The sequence below is a fragment of the Lutzomyia longipalpis genome, chromosome 2 (genome assembly GCF_024334085.1).
Source record: "Lutzomyia longipalpis isolate SR_M1_2022 chromosome 2, ASM2433408v1".
NCBI classification, from domain to species: Eukaryota; Metazoa; Arthropoda; class Insecta; order Diptera; family Psychodidae; genus Lutzomyia; species Lutzomyia longipalpis.
In genome coordinates this window covers 39,306,433-39,330,670 of record NC_074708.1, presented here as the reverse complement: position 1 = coordinate 39,330,670, position 24,238 = coordinate 39,306,433, and the positions used below count along the sequence as shown (strand labels likewise).

Genomic DNA, 24,238 nt, shown 5'->3' with positions numbered 1-24,238 from the left:
ACTGAAAAAGTTCTAAATTCTATTGGAAAAAGTACTAAATTTAAGGCAAACAAGTACTAAATTCAATCCTGAAAGGTACTTGAAAAACAATAAATTTAAACCGAGAAAGTATTTAATTTAAGCCGAAGAAGTACTAAATTTTAGCTAAAAATGAAGATATTCAGATCTTTGGAAATTATTATGATTATTCACTAATCTTCAGATTATTCGCCAAAACAGTCAAAATATTCGGCAGATTAACACTTCTTGTCCACAAAGAAAAACTTCCCTAATGCACAGATAAAATTTATTGATTCCTTTTAATTATCATCCATTAATAAAATTAATAAAAGACTTTCAATCTTCTCACAAAATTTTTGCAAAAATGCCTTTTTCGCAAAAATGAATTTGTCTCATTTATTGCTTCTGGATGAAATCCAAAGTATACACTTTTGGGCCATTTCTCTATTAAATTCAACCTCATTTCCATGACTCTTCATGCTTGTCCGTCAATTAAAACTCTTCCCCACCCCTCCTCTTGTGCAATTGAGATTATTTTAAGGCGAATTATGATTTTCTGGCAATTCCACCCGCAGCATTTCTGTGCAGAGAGAGAGACAATAGCATTCAATAAGACGTGCGAGGTTCGATGTGAAATTGGCAATAGTCCCAAATCTATTACTATTATCGTTCATTTAGCATCAGAGTTGAGCCATTTTTGCCTCCAAGTATCAACGAGGATAATTTATGGTTCTTTGGAGGAGTTTTTTTTTGTATTTGTGCAGCGAGACAAGCGCCTCATTATCAGAGACTTCAGAGAGGAGCCCCCGGAAGGAAGGAAATCTTTGGATGAATTATAATTTATCTGCATAGTCGTCTTCCTTAGTGTGGTGTGGGTGGGAGGATGCTTCATGTACCAAAAACGTGGAATTGATATATGGGAATTTCATGTTTAGGATCAAACTATGTATTTGTATATTGAGGAAGATAATGGTGAAACGGAGAGAGAGAGAGAGGGAGATAAAACATGGAAGAGAAAGAGAGTGTGTAGCGAGAGAAACTCCGTCGAAGGACTTTGGGAGATTATGTCTTATGTTGTTTTGGGGGAATATAATATCTGTATATACATAGAGAGTTGTAGTAAAAAAGATATTGTATGGAAAGAGACTCTCCGTGTGCGAGAGGCAACCCAAAGAGCACACGAAACGACCGCGCCGTTTGAGCCGCCGCCGACGAAACCAATAAATGTTCAAGTCACAGACTAGAGATTCAGACCAAGAAACTTTTCACACAGCAATCAGAACATTTGTCTGCCACCATTTGAACGGTGAACATCAGCCAGCGCGAATCTCCTCGGCGGCCCAGAGTTAGCTTTCAGTGCGGGAGCTTTTACGTGATTTAAACATTCAATTCAATTCAATTTTTCCGCGCGAGGAACTTTCAGTCGAAGGGATCACACATCCTGGCAAAAAAAAATTGTGTCTCAAGGAAAAAGAAATATTTCCAGCAGTGTGTGTGTCTTAAGTGTTCTTCTCTTGTTGCTTAACTACAGTAGAATAAAGAAAAAACTTCTTTCACGCCCTGCAAGAGATTTTTTTTCTTAATTTTTGTGCAGGAGTGCAATCAGTTGGGACTCTCCGAAGGATTTCTTTCATCTTGCATTGAGATTTGAGAAAAAGAAGATGCCCTCATGTCGCGAGTGCTCATTTGGCGACAGGAGTGAAAAGTGCTTTTCCCCCAGTGACGTCATTGTGTAAAACATCATACAAAAAATACCAAACCCAAGTTAAAAAAAAAGAGAAGAAAAAAAAACCAAAGCGGTGAGAGAGCGAAGAAGGAAAAAAAAACGGTGACAAATTAAGGTGTACGCGCGCTAATATTTCGCAAAGTGTGTGGTACAATAATTGTTGTTGGGAGAGCTGAATAGAGCCGTAGAGAGTGGCTCAAAAACTACTTTTTGATTCAAATAAGAACGAACAGGCAATACCCGTGCCATAGGAGTTCGAGCGGACAATAAAATTGCAAGACGAATAAGGTGGGTAGCATCTTTTGTAAAATCTCCATACAGAAGCGTGGTGTGTGGACTTCTTTTGCCTTCTTTCTCCACACCATTTGACTTGTTTGTCAATTTTCCACACACAACTCTTTTTTTTTCAAGCTAACTTCTTCTTTTCAACGTGGACCTGTCCACGAGAATTACGACATTCGATCCATTTATTTTTATTTTATTTTTTTCTTCATCTAGAAATTGCCCAAAAATGTAATTTTTAGCCAATTCCCCGGAACCGAGATATTTTGTTGTTTGCTTTGGGAATAAAATCATTTTTTTTTTATATATTATGTGACTGATGAATTTGTGATGATTTCAATTTATAAGGATTTATGAAATAAGAGGCCTTATTCAGCGACCAAGAAACTCTTGAAATCTTGGAATTTTGTACTTAAAATTCAAGATTTCAAGCGAATATCAAGGGTTTCTTGGTCGCTGAATAAGGCCCAAAAGTTATAATTTTTGCTGCAGTGAATTAAATTCTGAAAAAGCATAGAGAGAAGTAATTTAAAAAATTAAATGAAAAACCTCTGCTTAAAAATTAATATGAATAATTCCGAAGATCTATTTAATGATTTCTCGAATATTTGACCGGTTAATTGAATCAAATTTGACTTTTAGAATCAATAAGAATTTTAGAAGATTAAATTAAAACTTAAGAAGTTAATTAGTTTACCTAATACCTAATAGTTTACCTTAGATACATTTTAAGCGATTAATTAATTTAAAAAAAACTAAATTAGTTTTTATCTGTTTAGGAACACGAGCGACTTTAATGTTTTCTATATACTTTGAGAAATTCTAGGTTTAATAATAAAATGACCTTAAAACGAGCAATCGATTCCTTAATAAATAATTTTATCCGAATATTTTGATCCATAAATAAAAAAATATTATTTAGAAAAGATCTTAAAAATACTTGGTGTTGGCCACGAAGTGGAACACCAACTAATTCTTTAAAATAATTAAAACAAAATTATTTCTTTAAAGAAATCTCTTGAAATTTTTATTATTCTTCCCTTTCTTGGGAGTCATTCAAAAGAAGAAGAATTTTCTATTCATGGCAAATTGTTGTTGTTGGTGGTATCAAACCGTGCATGTAGAAAAGAATTTCGGGTGAATATTGTCGTCTCTGGGTCGACAAAACACATAAATTTTCTCTTCACATTAATCAGAATGTTCTGGTGAATTTCTAAACTATATATTTCTTCAACCGAATGGCAATTCTCTCAAATAAAATGTAAATAAACAGCAAAAGAATCGCCCAAACAACAACAAGATGAAAATTTTTGAGGGAATTCCACTCCATTGTCTAGGAAATACACCCTCCCCCAAAAAAAATTATAAAACTTACCCTCCCACCCTTGGTTCAATTTTCATCCCTTCTCGCATGGGAAAAAGGATTCGACCTTCAGACCATTATCGTCACTTGTAAATCACATGAAAGGCGACTGTGCGATGTATAACATGCGGCGGAGATGTCCGTCCACCCCCACCGAGTATATCAATCTGCAAAATCAACCAGAAAGGGTCATTCGATTTGGCTCCTGAAGGCGCCTCCATGAACCAATAAATTGCTCTGTGAAATGGTCAGAGAGCACAGTGAAGAATAAAAAAAAGATTGGTTAATGGCATGAAGGAGAATAACTACAAAATTTTTATAGTTATGGTCGCATATCCTTCGAAATGTCTTCGCGCGCCAATCCATAAAGTGATCTCTTTTTCGAGCAAAACTCACCCCCAAAATTGCCCCGAAACACACACTCTAAAATATTATTTCTATGCAAATGCCCCCATCCGTACAGATATCAATAAATGTGGAGATTGTCCTTGCAGAAAAACAAACTCAATTGGGAGACATAAAATTTTAGCTAAGATATAGAAAACTTTAGAATTTAGTGGCCCACTGAGAGGGAAGTTTGAGACATTCTATGAGCTAAAAGTTAGACTTTCGGCAATAATTGATAGCATCGCAAATGTTGCGTGAATTGGTGAGTAAATATGGTATTTATTGGAATTGATTGTTAGCAGAGCATTTGAATAAAATTTACACTCATTGAATTGAAATTTTTAGCATTGAATCATTCTCGGGAAATTCTACTAAAAATTTGAGAAGTTTCGGCAAAAAAAGCTCTTCAAGGTTCCTTTAGAAAATTCAACAAAAGCTCTAAGTTTGATCACGCATAAAATGTAAGAAGAAGCTCTTCCAATAAAAATCCATTAATTCCAATTAATTCCTTCTGCAATTAATGGAACTTTGCACCCTTATGGAATTTTCAAAATATTTTATTTCCACGCGAGTAAATACATAGACAAAGTGTCTCCAACTATGTACAAAGAGGCGTGTTAATTTGTCATAATTTAGAATATTCATGGTGTGTATTTTATGGTGAGATTTGCAAAATGGGTAACTTCATCAGCTCTATTCCCCTCCTTGCGAGATTAGTCCTATAAATTACCACCATAATCAGTTGAAATATCATCCATTTGGAATATTCCATATCGATCGTCATTAACTATTTTTAGCCGTATAGGCTCTCCTCTCTTAGCCCGCGTGCTAAGCTGGCGATAAATCCAATCCCTCCTGCACCTCTCGATGCTTATTTGAGGCATGATTGAGATATCTTGCATAAATTAATTGGCAAATTGTAGATATTGAGGAAATCGTCTGGGAGGACAAATAGTTCTGGAATTGGCGTGGAGCGTTAATTCCTCTATCAAATAGCATATAATTAAAGATGGAGACAAAATGCACATTCACATTTGCCCATGTATTGTTATCTAAATTGCATTCACTGATTTTCTGCATCCGCACGAATCCTTGGAATCGCGTCTCGTCATTTATGTGGCACGCATATTGGGGCTGTGCCCATTCCGTGCCACCACACAAAGTCAAACATATTTCTGCCAGAAGTGTTGCGGCAAAAGGGAAAATTTGCAATTGATATGATATAGAAAGTTTACGGTGCTTGTGATTCTTATTCTATGCTATTTATCGTAATTTTTCCTGTAAGATTGTCTTGATTCTCATAGAAGGAAAATGACGGAAAATTCGAAACAATTTAATTAGAAAAATTTATGCTTTTTTTTTCTCTTCAAACTTTTACTACAATTTTAATTTACAACGCAGAATTTAATAGCAATAGCTGTGATTTTTCAATAAGAACGAACTATTTCGAGAATTGTTTGAGGAGTTAAATTGCTGGGTGCGCACCTTGCGAGATTCCGTTGATTTGCTTTCCGAGATCCATTGATCGGCCCCATGCTATGTACGTACATATTTATGTATTTCTCATATTCCACATAGTCGACTATCCTATTAACAACACTCTCGCAATTTGTCGTACGCTGCATGGTATTGCAACAATGGAAGACGGGCATATAAATCGGCTCAATTGCATTGCCTCTAATCACTGGTGACAGTCAATAGCACTTGTATTTGATGCTGATTGAAATATTTCACGCGAATACCTCTCTCGATGGCTTAATGGTCCCATGAGCACGCGAGGAGACTTTGATGAATGTTTTTCTTTTTTTGACGAAGTTCTGCAAGAAATCCCACCCACACTCGCTCAGGGGAAAGAAGCTCTTCCACCAGGCAGTCAATGGTCGTTCAATCACTTGATCACCACAAGCTGCAATTTGCTGTGATTGAGCTAAATTGCAAGATCTTCATTCAATTTGGGGAGGGAGATGGAATTCTTTTCTTGGCGGATGCGACAGCGAAATGGGGTTGAAATTGATTTAATAGAAACAACATGAGAGAATACATTTAGACATAATCATTTAAAATAAATCACGAATGGGCGACAACGATGGAAAGAATGAGGTGAAGTTGGGTGCTTCCTTATTAAGAGAAATCTCTTACTTCCGGGCACTATTGGGTGGCAGGAAATTAAATAAGAGAGAGAGTCACCCAATATGGATGTTTTGTGAGAGAATTTGCTGATTGTTGAAAGATTTTTTTTTATTTTTAGAAAAACTCTAATACTTTTTTGCAGATTTTAGATTCTTTACTATTTCCATTAAAATTACTTCACCTATAAAAATTATTTCCTTTAATCCAGCAACTTCTGAAGGTCCTTCATGTTTAAAACCTTCAAAGAAATATTTGTGATTTCACTTAAAAATGCAAAAATCAGCTGACAAAGCAACTCTTCACCAAAATATTCTTATTTTTCTTCAAAACAAACTTCTTGTGCCAGAAATTCTTCATTTTTCTCAATGCAGTTTTCAACTTTAATCCATAATTCCTTAAATGAAAAGTCTTTACATTTTAATGGAAGTTCTTTAGACAATATTTTCTTTATACATACAACATAAAGAAAAATCCGCTTAATTCCTGAATAAACAATCTCACAATGGGGGTTTATCAGTTCTGCACGAAATCAATTTAAATAACTCGTTTTTATTCTTCTCGAGATGTCTCATTGAAGATTTTTATTGATGCATTCAACATAAATGTCAATCCTTGTGGCTAAAACCGCGATAAGTCCACTATTTATTGAATTTTAATTGATTACCGTGCTTACGAGTAATTCTTCTCAATTAAACCTCAATTTACACATAAAAATGCAAATTACTAAATCACACAAAATTCTTCTTCCAAAGTCCCATTCTTTGGTGAATTTTCTGAATGACTAAAAATGCATGAGAAAATGTGTGATAAATCTATACAAAATCCTGTCGCCGTGGTTAAAGAAGAAGTCGATGGGGATGGCATTTTGGGTCTATAATCCTTTCCAAGAAGCTATCTCCATTAAAATGATGGCAAATTCTGGAACTTTTTCTCGCACTTCCTCGGCGTGTAGTTCCTTTTGAAATTGGCGACCAAGTGGCAACACATGGCTCCGGTAGCCAACATCAACGGTAATAAATCTTATGTATGGTTTTTCATTCATTTCCTGAAATTGGTCTTCCTCTGAATGCCACAAATTTACTCTCACCTTTGTTGTGATGTCGCCTTGCCATCTACAATGGTTTTTCATGAATTCTAAACAGCGAAAAAAGTCCCAGCTATTGGTATTGATTGATCTGGAAACTAATTTATTGAAATTTGAACGGAATAAGAAACCATTAATCGGTTAAAACCATTAAGTATTAATTACATTTTGAATAGAATTTCAAGAAATAAAATTCTAATATTGACTTTAGGATCAGAACTAATGAGTGAGATTCACTGCTAAGTCCTGCTTACTCCATTTGATTAACCATGCCTAACTTTTTATGTAAAAAAAAACTTAAGCCTAGAGCCTGAACAATTTAGGCCTAGCTTAAAAACTTAAAAGCAAGTTAAAAAAAAATTAATCATAGTTTAAAAAAAAACTTAGGACTAGCTAAAATAATTTAGATTTGGCTTTAAAAAATTAGGTATAACTTAAAATAATTTAGCCAAGCTTGAAAAACCTACATTTCGTTTAAGACAACTTAAACCTGGTTTAAGAAACTTAATCCTAACTAAGTAGTGAAGTTCATCCTATTAACTCTAATACTTTCCTAAAACTTCCCTTCTTCTATAAGTGTTTAAGCATTATAAAAAAAAACAACCCCTTCATTGCTCATAAAGAATATTTCCTTGGCATTGAAGTCTTTTGAGGCCAGCATGAGAATCACAATTCCACGAAGACTCCTGACGCCTTGTCTGGCACCTTTTAGCCTTCTTATTTATGCTCATAGGCTCCAGTCTTCATTGTGCAATCTTTTACTTTATTTTTTCCCTCTTCTGCTCTTTTTTTGTTCTCCTGTAAAACTCTGGAAACTCTTCCTTTTTTTCTGCTCTTGGGGAATGCGCGAGGGTAAGAGACGGAGGAGACATGAAGAATTCCCAAATGGCATAGCATTTCCGAAGATTATAGAGGTGCTTAAGGTATGGTTTTGGTGAGACGTGTTCGTCACCTTGGCTGGGGGATTATCGCAATAAATAATTTACTTTGGCCACCACATAACAATCACACCGTAATTCCACTGTGGGTGGAATTAAAGGAAAAAAATGTTTCTCAGTAAATGAAATTCTAAATCTTCTTTGCATTTTGTTACAAATTTTTCTTGGAGAGATTACAAATTGGTTTGTGTTCTCTCATACCACACACATGCCACATATGAGAGAGAAATATGTGCTGAGCGAATTCTTGAGGTTTCCCATTATCACCATAAGTCATTTTTGCCCCGGCATTGCCTGTCCCACCTGTCGGATTTTATTAAATCACCCAACAATAAATTGGTTTTGAGTAAATATATCGGGGTGCTTGCGAAATGCGCCTGACTTGTGTCAGGCAATCGCCAGAGATGAACTCCTTCAACAATGTTGCAATTAACATCGAACCATTCGGGGCTTGGACTTCCAGCTCTGGTGTACATGATTCCAGTCTATTGAGCAGCCCCAGACGGGGAATTAATTAGCGTCGCCATCGATATTCCACTGTCTTGTACACATGAGATTGTCTGTTGCCATTGTGGGGCTGTCTTGGCGCGAAGGAGGGTCCAACATTATGCAACTAACAGCAGCCTTGCGGGTGAAAGTGTTTGGAATGCTATGTTTGTTTGAATGAATGATTGAAGAGGTTGATGGCACATTTTCTTTGCCATAAGCTGACATGCAAAGTGATGGCAAATAACGCAATGCTAAGGAAATTCTCTCAATGATAGTAACTTCAAGGAATTTCAGGAATTTTGAGAATCTTATGTTAAATTGGATTCTTTTTACTATACCTATTAATTCTTTGTAGAAAATAACCTGGTTCAGGTGTCTCTAGCAAAGAATATTTATTAGAATTTTGAATTAAAAAAAAATATTAAAGACTTTTAAAAATAAATTAAAATTTAATTTCAAAGGGATGTCCTTTTACAAAATTTTACAAATTTTTACAAAAGTTTTGTAAAAATTCTGTAACATGAAATCATAAAAAAAATTATATAATATTTTTTTAAGCAATTGGCTAGAAATTTTGTTTAAAAGAGGTTTATTTCTATTTTTGTATGTCATAGAATTTTAGTGAATTTATAGAATAAATTTAATTGATTGGTGGAATGATTTTTGAAGAAAATATTTAAGAAATTTTAAAATTTTTATATGGGATCGTTACAAAATAAATTCTGTTTAGCCTCAATTTGTGTAGAGATTATCAATTAATTTAAATTTTCGAAGAAAAATTCGAAAAACGTTTATCTTCGATTATAAAGTTCAGGTTAAAGCTTGACATTAAAACTATTCATTAAACAATATTTAAGATCATTTTACTGTTTCGAAAATAAGGAAAAAAAACAAAAGATTTTCTGTTCTAGAACTCTGTCAGAACTCTTTCTTCAAAAATCTCTAGAAAAAATTTTTAATTTCATAGCATATGAATATAAGAAAATTAAAAGCTTTGTTTTACAATTTTTTCTTTTTACAAAAATCCAAATATTTTAAAATACTCAAATTGTAGAAAAATAATTTTTTTACAGTATCGTTCCCGTCATCAACATTTTTATTTTATATATTAAAAAATTAAAAGAAAATAAATGGAAACTTCTTGCACAACCCACCTTGTATGTATATTAGTTAAAGGTACCTTCCGACAATATTTTTGATAGTGGAGGAACTCATCTCTTTCACTCACCAAATCTTCTCGTTTGTAGCACAAAATTAATGTGTGTCAGGAGATGGACAAAATGTGAAATCCCATTTTCATTGTGAATGCAATCAATATGGGAATCAGTACACGATGAGGGCAGTTGGAGGCGCATCTCCTTCACGAATGATACGCCATGGAGACGGCGGGGTCTGGACGATCGAGAGAGTCTGTCGCTGTTGCTGCCGGCTAATGTTTTCAATGAGATTCACTCAATATTGTATTACATGCTTTTTGAAGAAGCCAAGCAGACAGGCGCCCACCGGGCCCACCTTTGGCCTGCGTCATCTCTCTATTTAATACGTCTCCTCCGTCTCCTATATACACACACCCGAAGTCGTCTAACACAACAAATGATCTACAAATACAATCTCAATGGGCAAATAAGACAAGAAAAAGACCAAGTGGTCGAGTGGCAGTACCACACATATCCAAGACTTTTGTTGACTCTGCCCGAGATCTTTCTTTTAGTGTTTTTTTTTTCTTTTCACCTCCACGCGGGAGGAACTTCTGAAGATGCTGTTGTTCCCCAGAAGAAGAAAAAAAACCATCAACCACCGATTTGATCAAATACAGGTCTCTCTCTCTCTTCCCCTCTTAAATATCATCAACAGCAATGCTTTAACCATAAATTTGAATTAAAAAGTATTTAAGAAAATAATAAAAAAAAGATATATTATGAGATTTTTTTTTAATTTTGGCTAAAGCGCAGTAATTAGCACCACACGCATAAGGCGATGATTTTTTGGTGTCTCTTAATTTTCGAGAGACAATGCAGAGGTGGTGTATCCAAGAGATACACAGCACAGAGCAAAGATACTGCTGTGTACCACCAGCAGCAGATTAGGAGCACGAAAGACGCGGGATGGCAATTTATTTCCTACAAATGTTCCTCAAAAGATAAATTTTTGTATTTGCTTCCCATCCAGCACCAAAAGAGCAATTTATCGCGGAAAGATTAAGACGCGCGATGGGTTTTGGATGGTGGAGAAAAACAGTAGTGTCGCTGAGAGATGGCGGGAAACACGTGGGTATGCGCCTACGAGTCCTTCGCTCGTCGGTCTCTCACCTATTAGACCTCCTTCACTCTTTTTCTCACACATCCGGTCGCACTGAAGGTGTACACTCTCGGATTTTACAATCGTGCTCTTTCATATTTTTGCATTCTCCAAATCCCATTCATAAAAACACTTCACGTGCCTCCAAAAGAGCCATTCAGTGAACCGGTGTGTGGAAAAATATATTTAATACGGAGAAGTGCATGGAGCCATAATATTCAGAAGGTTTCAAGTTTTTCATGAAATTTTCGAAAGGTTTGGAAATTAATTTTGTTAGTTTTACAGATTTGTTTATGATTAGTAATTCATTTTTAAAAAGAATTATTCTTGAGTTTATGTTTTAGTTCTTGGGACGAGGAAAGAATTATAACATTGACGAACACCCGGAGAACGTAGGCTAGAACTTCTTAAAAGATTCTAAAAAGTTTTAAAATCAAAAAGAAAACTCGTGCTTTGTGAAGTTTGCTAATGTATAAGTTTATTTAATAAAATAAAAAACATAAGTATAAAAATAAACTTTATGCTTATTATTTAAAAAAAAAATTAATAAATGTTTCGCTAAGAGATTCACGAATCAATTGCAAGGATCAACGGAAATTACGAAATTATGTTTAAGTCTTAGGGTCTAAAGTCTGAATTTATTTTTCTTAAGGAATTTTTGATTATTTATTTAGGATTTTGTGAGTTTATTTAAATTAATTTTAAGATAATTATTATAAAAATTCTTTTGAAATCATTCCCGGAATTATTTAATAATCTTCAAGATTCGCGGAAAACAAAAAGAATCATAAAACATTCGTTAGAATTGGAATGTTCTCAAGAGAATTTTTTTAGGATTGTGAAAATATTTTCTTTAAATTTTCCAATTTTTCTTTAAATTCTTTTAATTAGGATCTTTTTAATGCAAAGGGAATCTATATTGATTTTTGTTTCCCTTTCCTTATTTAATCTAAATAATGGATTAACGAATTTTAAAAATTATTCAAGAATCTTTTGAATTGTTTAATGAAACTTAGAATTGATTAAATCGTCAAATTCGACAAAGTCTCTTGTTTATTAGTTACTAGAACATAGAAATTATGACTTTTAGAATACATAAAAAATATCCTAAGTTGATTAACTGTCTTAAAATGCTGAAAAACTCAATTTAATCCACATTTAATTCGTAACACGAAATATTCAATGAATCATTTCAATAAATCTGAAGCTTTAAGACCTCATCATATTGGACTTTTTTTTTCTTCACATCTACCAGCATTTCTTAATAAACTCTTGAAGCAGATGGAGGTTTCCGACCTCCTCATCAACCCATCACATAAATAGCAATCTAATGATCTGTTGAAATCATCATGACTTTCCAACATAGCAAGTGCGGTGTCAATTTTCATCGTGGCATCCTTATTAGGGTGGATCGAAAAATGAAGAGAGCAAATAGATAAATTTGAATATCTAACTGTTTGAATGGTGATGACTGACTGGAAAATTCCCCATTTTTGTCTTTCTCCGCAGATGAATACAGCGAGCGGGGGCTTTCTGCTATTGCTCATGTATTACCTTTCGAGCGGCGGCAGCAGCGTGGTCAGCAGTCATCGGCTGGGACCTTCAGAATCCATATTGGACATCATAAATACGCGCCATATTGACAGAGTTCTCGCCGAAAGGCGCCAAAATGCCTCACGTGACGAGAAGCGCTTCCTCCTGCAGAATGACCTGGATGACGACGAGGGGGACACAGTGGGGGAGTTTGACTACGGCAGACGGAGGACTAATAGTGGAGTCCTTGCGCAGTACAATGACACAGCTACGCCATTTGGTAGTCATGGGAGTCAGGATATTTTTGCAGATCTTCAAGCCTACAGGGCGGATAAGTTGCTCAAGTCCAGCAAGAATGCCCTCGTGGTGACACGGAAGGAATATCTGAAGAAGGATTGGTGCAAGACTGAGCCCCTGGTGCAGCGTGTTCGCGAAGAAGGCTGCCTCAGTCGCACCATAATCAATCGCTTCTGCTATGGGCAGTGCAACAGCTTTTACATTCCCAAAAGCCCACGACGACCACGACGGAATCGCGGTAGGAGCCAACAACTGCGCAATGGGCAGGACTTTGAGGATGAGGACCTCACGGGTGCCGCCTTCAAGTCGTGTGCCTTCTGCAAGCCCAAGAGGTTCACGTGGATCACTGTGACCCTAAGGTGCCCCTCAATGACCCCTCAGTTGCGCAGAAAGCGCATCCAGAGGATTAAACAGTGCAAGTGCATAGCTGAGCCAGTGAATTAATTTGCTTCCACATGAGCTTCCTCAACCAGGTGCCCATTCGTTCTTTTGACTCGCACGAGCCAGTTTCCACGTGATGACCTTTCAAATTTAGGTAAATGTTTTCTTATTTTCTTTGACAAAAGAAATGAGCAACAAGATTTTCTATGCAAGCTTAGAATAAAGAAAATTCTTTAAAACTTTTAAAGAAGAATTTTTGAAAAGAAAAAATGTTTTTGAAAGTATTTTTAAATTATTTCAAAGAGAGAAAAATTTTATTTTTCAAATGAAAAATAAAAAAAAAAGTTTAAATGTTTTTAAGATTTAAACATTAGGTATAAGAAAACAAAGAATGTTTTATTTAAATTCCAATAGAACAATTTAATTCAGAAAAAAAATCCAAAACCTAAAAGTAGCGTCTGGAAGAATTTTAATAAGAATTAAACTTTTCTTTAAATAATTGCAATGGAAAACTTTTAAGGGAAAATGAAACAATTCTGATTTCTTTTCTTTACACATACTTAGAATTTAATCTCAATCTGAGCTTAATACTTTCCAAATTTTGGAGGAGCTTTTCTTGCCTCTTTCTACGAGCTTTTTTGTCTCTCGAGGTGGATAAACTCAAAACCGAAGATATTTATATTAAGGAATAAAAAATAAATTTAAATTAAGAAAATAAATTAGGCAAACAAGTATTACTGTCTACAATGAGCACGCATATATTTATTAACCAATTTGTGCTAAAATGAAAGGAAGAGTTTTCTTGAAATGAGAATGAGGGAATTTTTGTACAGATGAGAAAATTTGTAATTTATTGCAAAAAAAATGAAGATTGTTTTTTTTTCTATATAGAAATTGTTAGGAGTGATATATAAAATATATCTTAGGATAGTCTTTATATTTTACATACAAAAGAAAATTTGAGATGAAAAACATTTTGACATTTTTGATATTTCTTAGGTAGGTAGGGCAAAAATTTAATTAAATTGCAAACAAAAAAAAAAACGGTGAAAAACTGTGTTTTAATTATTTATATAACAATGTGTATATAATTAGAATACCAAAGTACATAATTTAATTTTTACATTGTACCCCGCGGGGAAATTGTTATGCCCCGCGTATTTTGATAAAGGACTTTTCGTCTCTCTGTGCTAACCCAAAAAAAAATTAAAGAAAGTTAAATAAGAAATTTAACCGAAAGAGGAAGATTTTTAAAATTTAGAAAAAAGAACTCAATAAAAAAAATAAGCAATGTCTAATGGAGCAAAAGTATTGCAGAGCAAAATATTGAGATAAAGAGAAGAGCCTCAATGTTGTATTCCAAGTATTACACAAGTCAATATATTAATAAATAAATGGGCATGTAAGAAAACACGTAAGATTATGTAGGATTTACACTAGTATTGAATATAATTTGTATATAATGTAAGTTTGTGGGAAATGAAAATATTGTTTTGGCGACTGTAATCGCAAATCTCAAGTGGTATTGCTTCTTGTTTCGTCCATCTAGAAGTGGATGAGAGTATTTAAAAAAAACGCCGCCCGCCAGTGTTGTATTTCGTACATTTTAGAAGATGAGTGAGTCAAAATCAATTTAAAGAGAATATTGTGTATTTTTTTCCAACAATTTGATTTTAATGGTAAAATAAAGAACATTTAAATAATCACGCTGACAAGACATTTTTATTTCTACGGGGAGATTCCCGAAAGCTCAGTCACAAGTTGCTTTATTCTGACGTTTAACTTCTCACTTTGAAAAGAATTAAGAATTATTTTTAAATCCAATTATTTTTTATATTTAATTCTTCAACATATTGGCAAAAAGTTATTAATGATTGTAAGAATTTTTAATAAAGAAATATGATTTTTCAATAGCTAAACTAGCTAATGTTAAAAAAGAATTATTAAAAAAGTGTTTTAGAAAGGATGTTTAAGGATAATAAGGTAAGTCGTTATTATAATGCTTATTTAAAATCATCTAAAAAGATTTTTTGCAAACTTTTAAACAGAATTTTTTTTAATCAGGACAATGTTCTAAAAATGATTTATGGAGAGATAATTCTCCTTGCTGGAGGAAATTAAATTTTTATTATAAATTCAGGAAAATTGGAAATATTAAGAAATTGTGATTTTTTCTTGCAGAATTTTCTTAGTTTTTCACGAAGATTCATTTCACAATCACGAGGAAAGAAATAAAAGAAATTAAATTAATTATAAAAGTATTAATAAATGAATATTATTCACATTAAACCACTATCTCTAGAGCTTTTGGAGAGCTTTAAAGATTTAAAAGAAAAACCATATATTCTCTTTCGTACAGCTAATGACATATAATACGAATGGTAAAACCACAAATCAATCAAATGGAGAAACATGAGAACTTCCACTTTCTGCTTAATGCCAATTCATGCAATAATATTGACAAACACAAAAATTTTTCAGGTGATTTACCCGAACAAACGTACATCTCTTTTGGTGGTGGATTGAATTTCTCATATAGTGCTTCGCGTGCTCCCATTCTGTGGCACTTGATATCCGTTTTCCCAGCTTTTTTTTTGCTTCTTCTATGCGCGCGCGAAAAGTGTTACAAAATCCGAAGGAGGACTGTCAATGGGTAAATAAATTGCATCTCACGGCATGGTCAGCAAATAGGACTGTTTGTTTTGCCAACACTCTCACTACATAGCCACCACATAGCATGGCGGAACGGAAGAGGAGCCCATCGTTGAAATTGGCTACGCGTTGGCCGGAGTGAATGAGTAATTCAGTTGTTGTTTATATTTTAAAAGCCCGAGCAAATGTGTGGCTATCTCCGCAGTTGGTGTATGATTCACATTGGCAATGGGGGACCCCTCCTCTGTGGACGCGCACCGTGAGATTACCGGCTTGGCCACGGAGAGCTCCAATAGCCCGAGGGAATGGAGTCTTTGTCGTGGTATACCAACGTTTGTTGAAGCAGCACGCGCGCAACCAGCTCACCCAGTGATGCCATCATCAATTAATTTATCACCCAAATGGCATGAGAATGTCATCATCGGACACATTTAGTTCACTTCTTTACTATTGTTTGTGCAAGTTTTGCTTTTTTTTTCATTCTACCTCCTTTTGCTTGAGTTCTTTGCATTTAAATTACCAGATTAGCCCGCGCTCGCGTAAATTCATTCTCAGAGCTATTCGCGCAGCTTAAATAAAAATCCACAGCAATTTACATTTATTTTTCAGCGATCGCAAAATCCCTTCTTGATCGCGAAAAATCGATCGGATTTTGATGGAAAATTAATACAGAGTAGAAGCATATTTTCGCAAATAAAATGTCTCTATTTGTAAAATTACATTAATTTTCCAATTAGGTTGAAGGTAAGGTAGGCGCAAGATGACAAAATATCATTGATTCAGACCATATTCAACTATCAACGGAGAGGCGTCTTTTATTGGTTTGAATACAAAAATTACTACCACAGGGTTCACTTTCAAAAAATCATTTATTTTCAATTTTATTTTCTCTATTTTTTAATACAAAATTTTGAGAATAAAGAATTTTTTAAAAAAATTTTTAACCCTTTGAGGATTATTTTCGCTATTTATTATTTTATTTGTTTTTGTAAGGACAAAAACGTAAAATTAGAAAAATATTATGCTCAGAAACTTTTGAAATTTTTTGCAGTCTAATTTCAAAATTCTTTAAAAAATAAGTCAATTCTCAATTAAAATTTTACTAATTCCCATTCAAATTATTCTAATTTTAATGTTTCATTTAGCCCCATTCTCAATAACTAATTTAGCCCCAATGTCTTTGGTTTTCTTTTTAAATAAAAATTCCGCTCAACAGCCAATAAAATGTTTCTACTAGCCTCCCTGTGCTTGTGCTGTAGCAGATTCCTCATACTTCTCACGCAGTTGGACAGAAAAGCACATACCCTAGGCTATACCAGACACAGTGGCATAGAAAGTGAGAATATGGTGCGAAAAGCCAACGCTTTCCGCTGTCACTGTCAATATAAAATTAATTTAAGTAAAAAAAATGTATAAACGTGAACTAATTTTCAGACAATTGTCAAATTTGGATTTGTCCGTTTCGTATTTTCGCACGATATACCTGCGCAACTTTATTTTTGTGCAGAGAGATGCCTATCTCATTGGGTGAATTAGTGTTTGGCGAGTCCGACAGGGCGATGCGGAGAGAAATTAAAATTCAAAACCGTGACACGATACTCATTTATCAAGTTGCAAAAATCTTCTATTTTTCCTTCTTTGGGGTCCTCCTTCTAAGTAGCTCCTCTCACTCTAAGGCGGCACGATGTTATGGCCACAAATGTGATGTTATGTTGTGACATGGCTGTGGCAGAGCGAAGAAAAAAAAGTAATCTCATATATAAGCACCGTGTGGCACTGAAGAATTGGTCTCGTGTTAGTGACTGGCGCCTGGACACATCATGAATACATCACATGTGACAGCCTATATTTCAAAATCACGGGGATGCATTTAAATGGCTGTCGGAATTAATTAACACGATGCCTTGAATGCATCACCTCGCGCTACAGACGATTATCTACCGTGATAAGAGATGCATTTACATATCTGACTCGTGTGTGTCACTTTCAGTTTTATAGACGCCATGGAGGAGGAGTCGCAGTCAACAGAATCAGATTCAACACACTCTAAACAAGACTCTTTAACGTACTTTGGCTAATAGACTGTTTATGTCAATTTAAATAAATTAAACAAGAACGATCAAGAATAGATATAAAATTGAATGAATAGTCTCCTTTGACTGGGGCAATGGTGAATAGTCTCCTTTTTTTCTTCTTATGTGTTCTTTGTACATTTGCGAGGAAACAGGGAATTTTTACCCCATTTTGAACAGCCCTCACAGCCCTTAATCTAATTGATTTTGATTAGTTCGTTTCAATTCCGTTTTCTAAATCCGTTAAATTCGTTGTAGTTCAATTAGAATATTTTTACAATTTATGCGATTCTAACTATTTATCCTATTTACGTTTATTTTCTAACGTTGACAAATTTAAACGTATAACGTTTGTTTTCTAACGTTTAATAATTGATTCCTAGGATTTGGAATTTATTCTAATGCCTAACGTTCTTTCTAAGACTATCACTGGCTTAGCATTGTTTGATAAGAATTTGTTAAATTTTGCTGAATTTAAAGTTGTTTTCGTGTTAATTAATCAATAATTTGCGTAATTTTCTTAATCATTAATTACACATTGATTTGTAGAACAAATTCTTGATAAAACTCACGAAATAAGGATTAAAAATTCCCTGAGAATTAACTCCTCTCTCATCATTTACAGACAATTTATTTTATTAATTTTTCAGTCAGCCATCAAAAGCAAAATCAATACATTTCTGAAGGAAGAAGAAACGGATTAATGCATTATGGGTCAAATATTTGAGCATCTTCTTTCATATGGCGCCTATTTTTTTGTCTCTCATGCACCCATTTTTGCCGTTTATACCCCAGGACATTCAATCAATGTTTATTTTTCCTTTTTAACCCACATCCGAGGAGATTACCTCGCCGAAATACAATATGAAGGAAAACAAATAAAAATATTTTGTATATATTTAAAATACATATATCCTTGGCAGTAGCTTGGAGCCATTTTTTCGTGACCTTGGTCGCGTATGGAGGTTCCAATGAAGGAGGAAGACTTTCGCTCTCTCTCTCTCAGTCTCTATGGAGGAAATTATGTACAATACATAGCACAAGAAGGGGTGGAATGAGGGGGAGTCTTGTGTCTCACACGCTTAAATTGAATTCAACCATTTGAAACCACCACCCCCCCCTCTCCCCTATTTCTAAGCAAGAAAATCACATTTTGATAGCTCAGCGCTTTCTCACGAATTTCAACGCGCCAAATCTGACTTTCATCATTCCTTTGTCCTTTCGGCGTCTGGGGGGATCCTTGTCTGCGTATAGTCACGCAATATTTCCATAAGGAGTTAGAATATGCTGTGAGTGTACAAACAAACAAATAAACGAAGGGCAAAAAAAATCCTGCGGTGTCTTATGGAGAAAAATCTTTCAATTTTTGCACATTCAGAGAGAATGTTGGTGCCATCAGCTAGCAAATAAGAAAGCTATATGTGGTGAAAGTTTTGATATTTTTCACGCTCATGGTGGAATAAAGAACAAACTAATGGGCTTAAGTGCGAATTATGAGGGTCAATTAATTCTCTATTATACCCAAATCAACGCCTCGTATTTTGTTTTTGCTGTTTTTGTGGGAAAAAATGATAATGCAAGAAGTTTTTCTTGATGAATTGTCTTGAGAGAGTTCTTTTTCTGGATGTTTGCCATGAAATTTGAATTATTATTTTGCAAAAGAATTAATGAAAGAATTAAGAGAAGAATAATTCAAATTTATTTATTAATTTTTGTGCTTTTGATTGAACATTTTAATTTATTTTACAGGAATTTTTCCAATAATGCCAGAATTAAGTCTGCAGGGGATGGTCCCATTAATTCATTGGGCAGAGCAATGTATTCCAAAGTTGAAATGAGTTTGTTCTTCTTTTTTCTTGTTGATAACTCCGCTGCATCCGAGGAGGAAAATGAGAAATCCAAATTACTACCAGAATCCGTTGAATCTACGTCAGAACTCATGGTTGATTGGGAAGAAAAGTCCTTTTCCTCAGAAGCTGGTGAATCAATGTTCTCCTCTTCGTCTTCTGATGGTGGTTTACATCCTTCTTTGTTCTTCATTGCAATTAATTTTTCCAATTGTCTTCGTCTCGATCTCTCTGCCTTCATCTGCCGAAGCTCCTTCTTTTTTTGCTTACTCGAACTACCGCCCATGATCACGAAGAAGAAGAATTTTGCTCGCGCCCTGAGAGAAATCCGTTGATGATTCAAACTCTTCCCGAAATGCGTGCGCTTGTGCAACACTCGCTGCCACCTCTGAGCAAACAACTGAACAAACTCTGAGACACAAACATTCATAAACTACTAGAACTTCGCGCGGAATATTTAAAAATTCAACTGAAAATTACATCAACCAACGCAACGCGAAATTTAATTAAATACCTCTCAAATTGATTTTAATTTCCATCATTGACCTTCAACCTACCATCGTGAAATGCAGAATAAAACAAATAAACTCTGCAAACAACTCAATTTTCCATCATTTATGCAAAATTGTGGTCATAAATATTGCCATATCTGCTACAAATTGCGTCGCAGAAGAGCATAAATTGCCATAATAGCACAATTAGCCAGGTAAATTAATCAATTTCCACGCCGTGGAATACAATTTGGAGGCGTTGGCTGACTTCATAAACGCCTGGAGACCGCCTTCACGCAGCACACTGATACATTTCAACACGAATGAACTCCCGCCACCCACTCATGTTGCGACTGTGTGCCAAAATCGATTGAGCTGACGGCGGAAAACCCCGTGTGGCTCGGGAAATTCAATTGTAGAAATTCTCTGCAAAAATATTTTCCCACAAAAATTTCATTTCTACCATTTTACCCACAAATTTTCACACCACAGCTCAATTTTTTTTTCAATGGTTGACCTCTGTGGATGACCTTTCGATCAATCAACATTACTCAGATTTATTTTCTTTCCCTTAAGAGTGAGAAAATACTTCCAAAAAAAAGAAGATAAGCTGTGTCCACAGTGAGGGAATCTTTTATTAATCGTGGTGAATTTTCCTTGAAGTCACGAGTGGGTGAAGATTGAGGGCAAGAGGGCGATCTGGGTGATGACACCGCATGGATTTAGCCAGCGTGACATCCGAGAACTCAATGTCAACACTTATTAAGGATCAAATCTGTTTCATCGTTACACAACGATGAAAGGAAAAAGTAGGGAAAAGCGAAGGAAAAATGTTTTGCTGCATCGCTAAAATTATTCGACTTGTAGGAAAAAGCGGGAAAATTTGGAAAATTCATTTTTTTTCTCATTTTTGTTTTTCTTTTCAATATTATTTTGGAAAAAAAATAAAATAGAGGAGAAAACACAGATTATGAGCTTTTATTAGATAATTCTTTTTGTTCAAAATTAGTCAATTTTTAAGACGAAATATTATAGGAAAAGCTAGGCTTTTTAGTTTGTTTTTTTTTACCAACCAATAATATAATATTAATTTAAAATAAATAAATGAAAAGTGAAAGAAAATCTCAAAGAAAAGTCAAAGACAAAATAATTTGCATATAAATGTTAAAATCAAATTTATTTTCTATCATAAATAGAATTAGAATTCCAAGAAATGTCTTAATAAAGATCAAAATTAAATTTAGAAATTGTTTCTTTCAAGCAGTAATATTTTTTTCTAGTGACGTAACGGAAAAACATCAACAAAGGAAAATTTTATATTTGATGAAAATTCTATTTCTTTTCTTTCACTTTTCTTATTTTTATTTTTAACGAATAATATATTTATTTTTTCAAAAATTTAAAATCATTTCAATGGCTTTTCCTTTAAATTTTCCTTCAAAAATTTTATAATTTTGAAGAAAAGAATTATCAATAAAAGCTCATAATCTGCATTTTTTTTCCATAAACATATATATTTTTTTTAATTTCATCAAAATAACATTTTAGAAAGAAAATTCCCGTGAATTTATTTTGACCATTAATAGAAAATTACTATATGGAGAAAATCTGATTGAATTCTAAATATAAATTTTATAGAGAATTTATGAGAGTCTAGCATATTACAAAAGCTTCAAAAAATGTTTGAAAAATACCATTTTCCATTGAATTAGAGGAAAAATATTCTAAAGCAGTTTTAGGGCAAAAAACGTGCGGAAAAGAAAGAAAATTTTCCTAAACTGTTTTTTTTTTCTTTTCTTTAAGGTCTTTTTTATAGTCTAAACGGGGGTAAATAGAATCGTCTGGTGGGTAATAAGACCCCTTAATTTTTTTTATAATTCAAGACAGACCAGAAAAGCTTTTCTGAAGCTTTTTTAATTTAAATTTTTAAGAAAACTTATCTAGAATCAATCGATTTAGTTTTAATTTTCATTCTTTTTATTCCTATTCATCCCAAATAGACGGAAATGTATCTAATACATCTCTACCTAAATCAAATTAAATTAAATCAAATATTAATAATAATTATTAAATCAAATATTCCGATCTGCATTGCGGAAAGGGATGCATTTCCACTGCAAAGTGGGTGACAGACTTTAAATCTTCTCTTTGTTTCCCCTTCTTCACTGTGCTGCTGGGAAAATGCCTCTGTAGATGGCCATTAAATGGGACGAGAAGGCACCACAAGAGTGGTCCCGAAGAGTGGGTGTAGTGCGGGGGTTTAAATTAACTTGTGACACTCTTGCAAAAAGCCATCCACCCACACCCCGAAGTAAGCAGCCATGCGGAACAGATAATATCCCCAAAGTTATATCCATGAAATGAAGTCACAAAATAAATGACGCATGAGTTATTCTCAATCGTGGGTGGATTGTAGGAGGAAATTTTTTTTGTATTTGGCGCGTGGTTTATACGGGGTTGTGAAAAGAGGAGAATTTAAATTTTATACGACATTTGAGAGGGTGAAAGATGCTGAAGATTTTGCCCCATTTCTCCCCCCCCCCCCTCCCGGGTGGTGTGGAAAGTATTTGACTAATATTGCCACTTTGGGATCAAACACGGGCCACCCCCAAACCCTCGAGAAATCTCGTCCAACGCTCTCATCGTATATTGTATTGCCAATTGATGTTTGTCAGTAAACAGCGTGGCTGGGAAAAAAGCGAATAGTCTCAAGGGGAGGGTGCCTGGGCTAAAGGTAGATTTCCTTCCTCCCAAGAGAGCGAGAAATTTGCGATTGAGTGAACTCACAATGGATTTATTATTGAAATTCATCGCACCAAATGAGTCTCTATGGTGATGAAATGGATGGGAAGAATTTTCTCTCTTTTTATCACACACACACACCCTCTTCTGTATTAATTTCCTCACCCCCACAGCAAACATTTCCCACTTAAATCTCATTTCCTGACCATGGAGTTTTTTTTTTAGTTTTTTCCCTCCCTGCAGAATAAAATTAAAAAAAAAAGTTGTTGCGCTTTTAGTATTTTGTTGGCGGAATTTAATGAATTTTCCTTCGCTAAGTTTGTTAAGTGAAAATCCCCGGAGAGCTTTTCCCACATATAAGCTCTTCTTCACATTGGCACAGTAATGAGGACAAACAGCGGCATTAAATACACTTTGCCGGCAGTCTAATGGAAAATTACAAATTCCAACCGCAAACTCCACCACAAATGCCCCCGGAAGACGTGTGGAGCTTTTTCACTCTGAAATGACGACCCCAAAAGTTCCGACATACATACACGAAAAATGGATACAGAGAGAGGAACTTTTGGTGTGGTCCCATTGGAGCTTCACCCACTCTGCTATATAGTCTCGTTGCCATGACAAGAAAATTCTTCAGCCAATTCTCTGCATGAAGTGAAATGGAAATAATGAAGTTCACTTTATGGCATTTTGTATGCTGGCAATGGCGTTACCAAGGACATGCTGTTAAGCTCTCCAGGAGCGAGAATTCATCTATCAATTACGAGCACTGAGAAATGCTGCAGAATTCATTGAAATTCTTAGACTAATAAATGGAGTATTTATTGAAGTTAATTTAATATAGAGAGAGTTTGAAACGTGAAGGAAAATTGCTTCTGATTGAATCATATCAGTGTGAAATTGTTCTCATGAGACTCTTGATTAACTAAGAATTAAATATTAAATTAAATTTTTCAATACTAGAATTAGATTTAAAAAGAGATCCTAAAAGCTGATGTTTGTTGTAAATGGTTTGATTTTGTTATATTTAATTAGTCCATAATTAAAACAAGATTGAGCTTCAATTAACTAGCAGTTTATCTCGGTATAATACCTAATTCAAGTCACGTCATTTTCCAGATAGAATTTATGGTAAATAGAATAGAATTTCTATAGAAATTATATGAAAGAATGGAAAGAATTTTATTAGTTTGTTTGAAAAATAAACATTCTTAAAATTAAGAAAATTGTTCGGAATTCGGTCAACGGGGGATGATTAAAATGCAATTGTTTGCATTCAGCGACGTTTCGGAAATGTTTATTTCCTTCTTCAAATCTTGTCTACAAATACTTAAAATTCTTTATAAAATAGCGAGAACAAGATTTTTTTCTGAATTGTTCAATATTAGAATAATTATTCTTTTACAGAACCTACAGAACTCTTAAAAGGGCGAATAGGATAAAAGCAAAATATTTTAACATTAAAAAACCCTCGCGAAATGACTTTGGGGGTGGCTAACTGTTGCCCGGGACAAAATGGTGCTTCT

The 24,238-nt window shown here is 34.4% G+C and overlaps 1 protein-coding gene across 1 annotated transcript; it reads left to right on the top strand.

The window, feature by feature from the left end:
- Positions 1 to 1,250: 1,250 nt before the first annotated feature.
- LOC129791372 (uncharacterized) lies at positions 1,251 to 14,608 on the top strand. The gene is made up of 2 exons (XM_055829525.1): positions 1,251 to 2,014; positions 12,207 to 14,608. The coding sequence occupies exon 2, from the start codon at positions 12,207 to 12,209 to the stop codon at positions 12,969 to 12,971; it is 765 nt and encodes a 254-aa protein (XP_055685500.1). The 5' UTR covers positions 1,251 to 2,014; the 3' UTR covers positions 12,972 to 14,608.
- Positions 14,609 to 24,238: the final 9,630 nt, after the last annotated feature.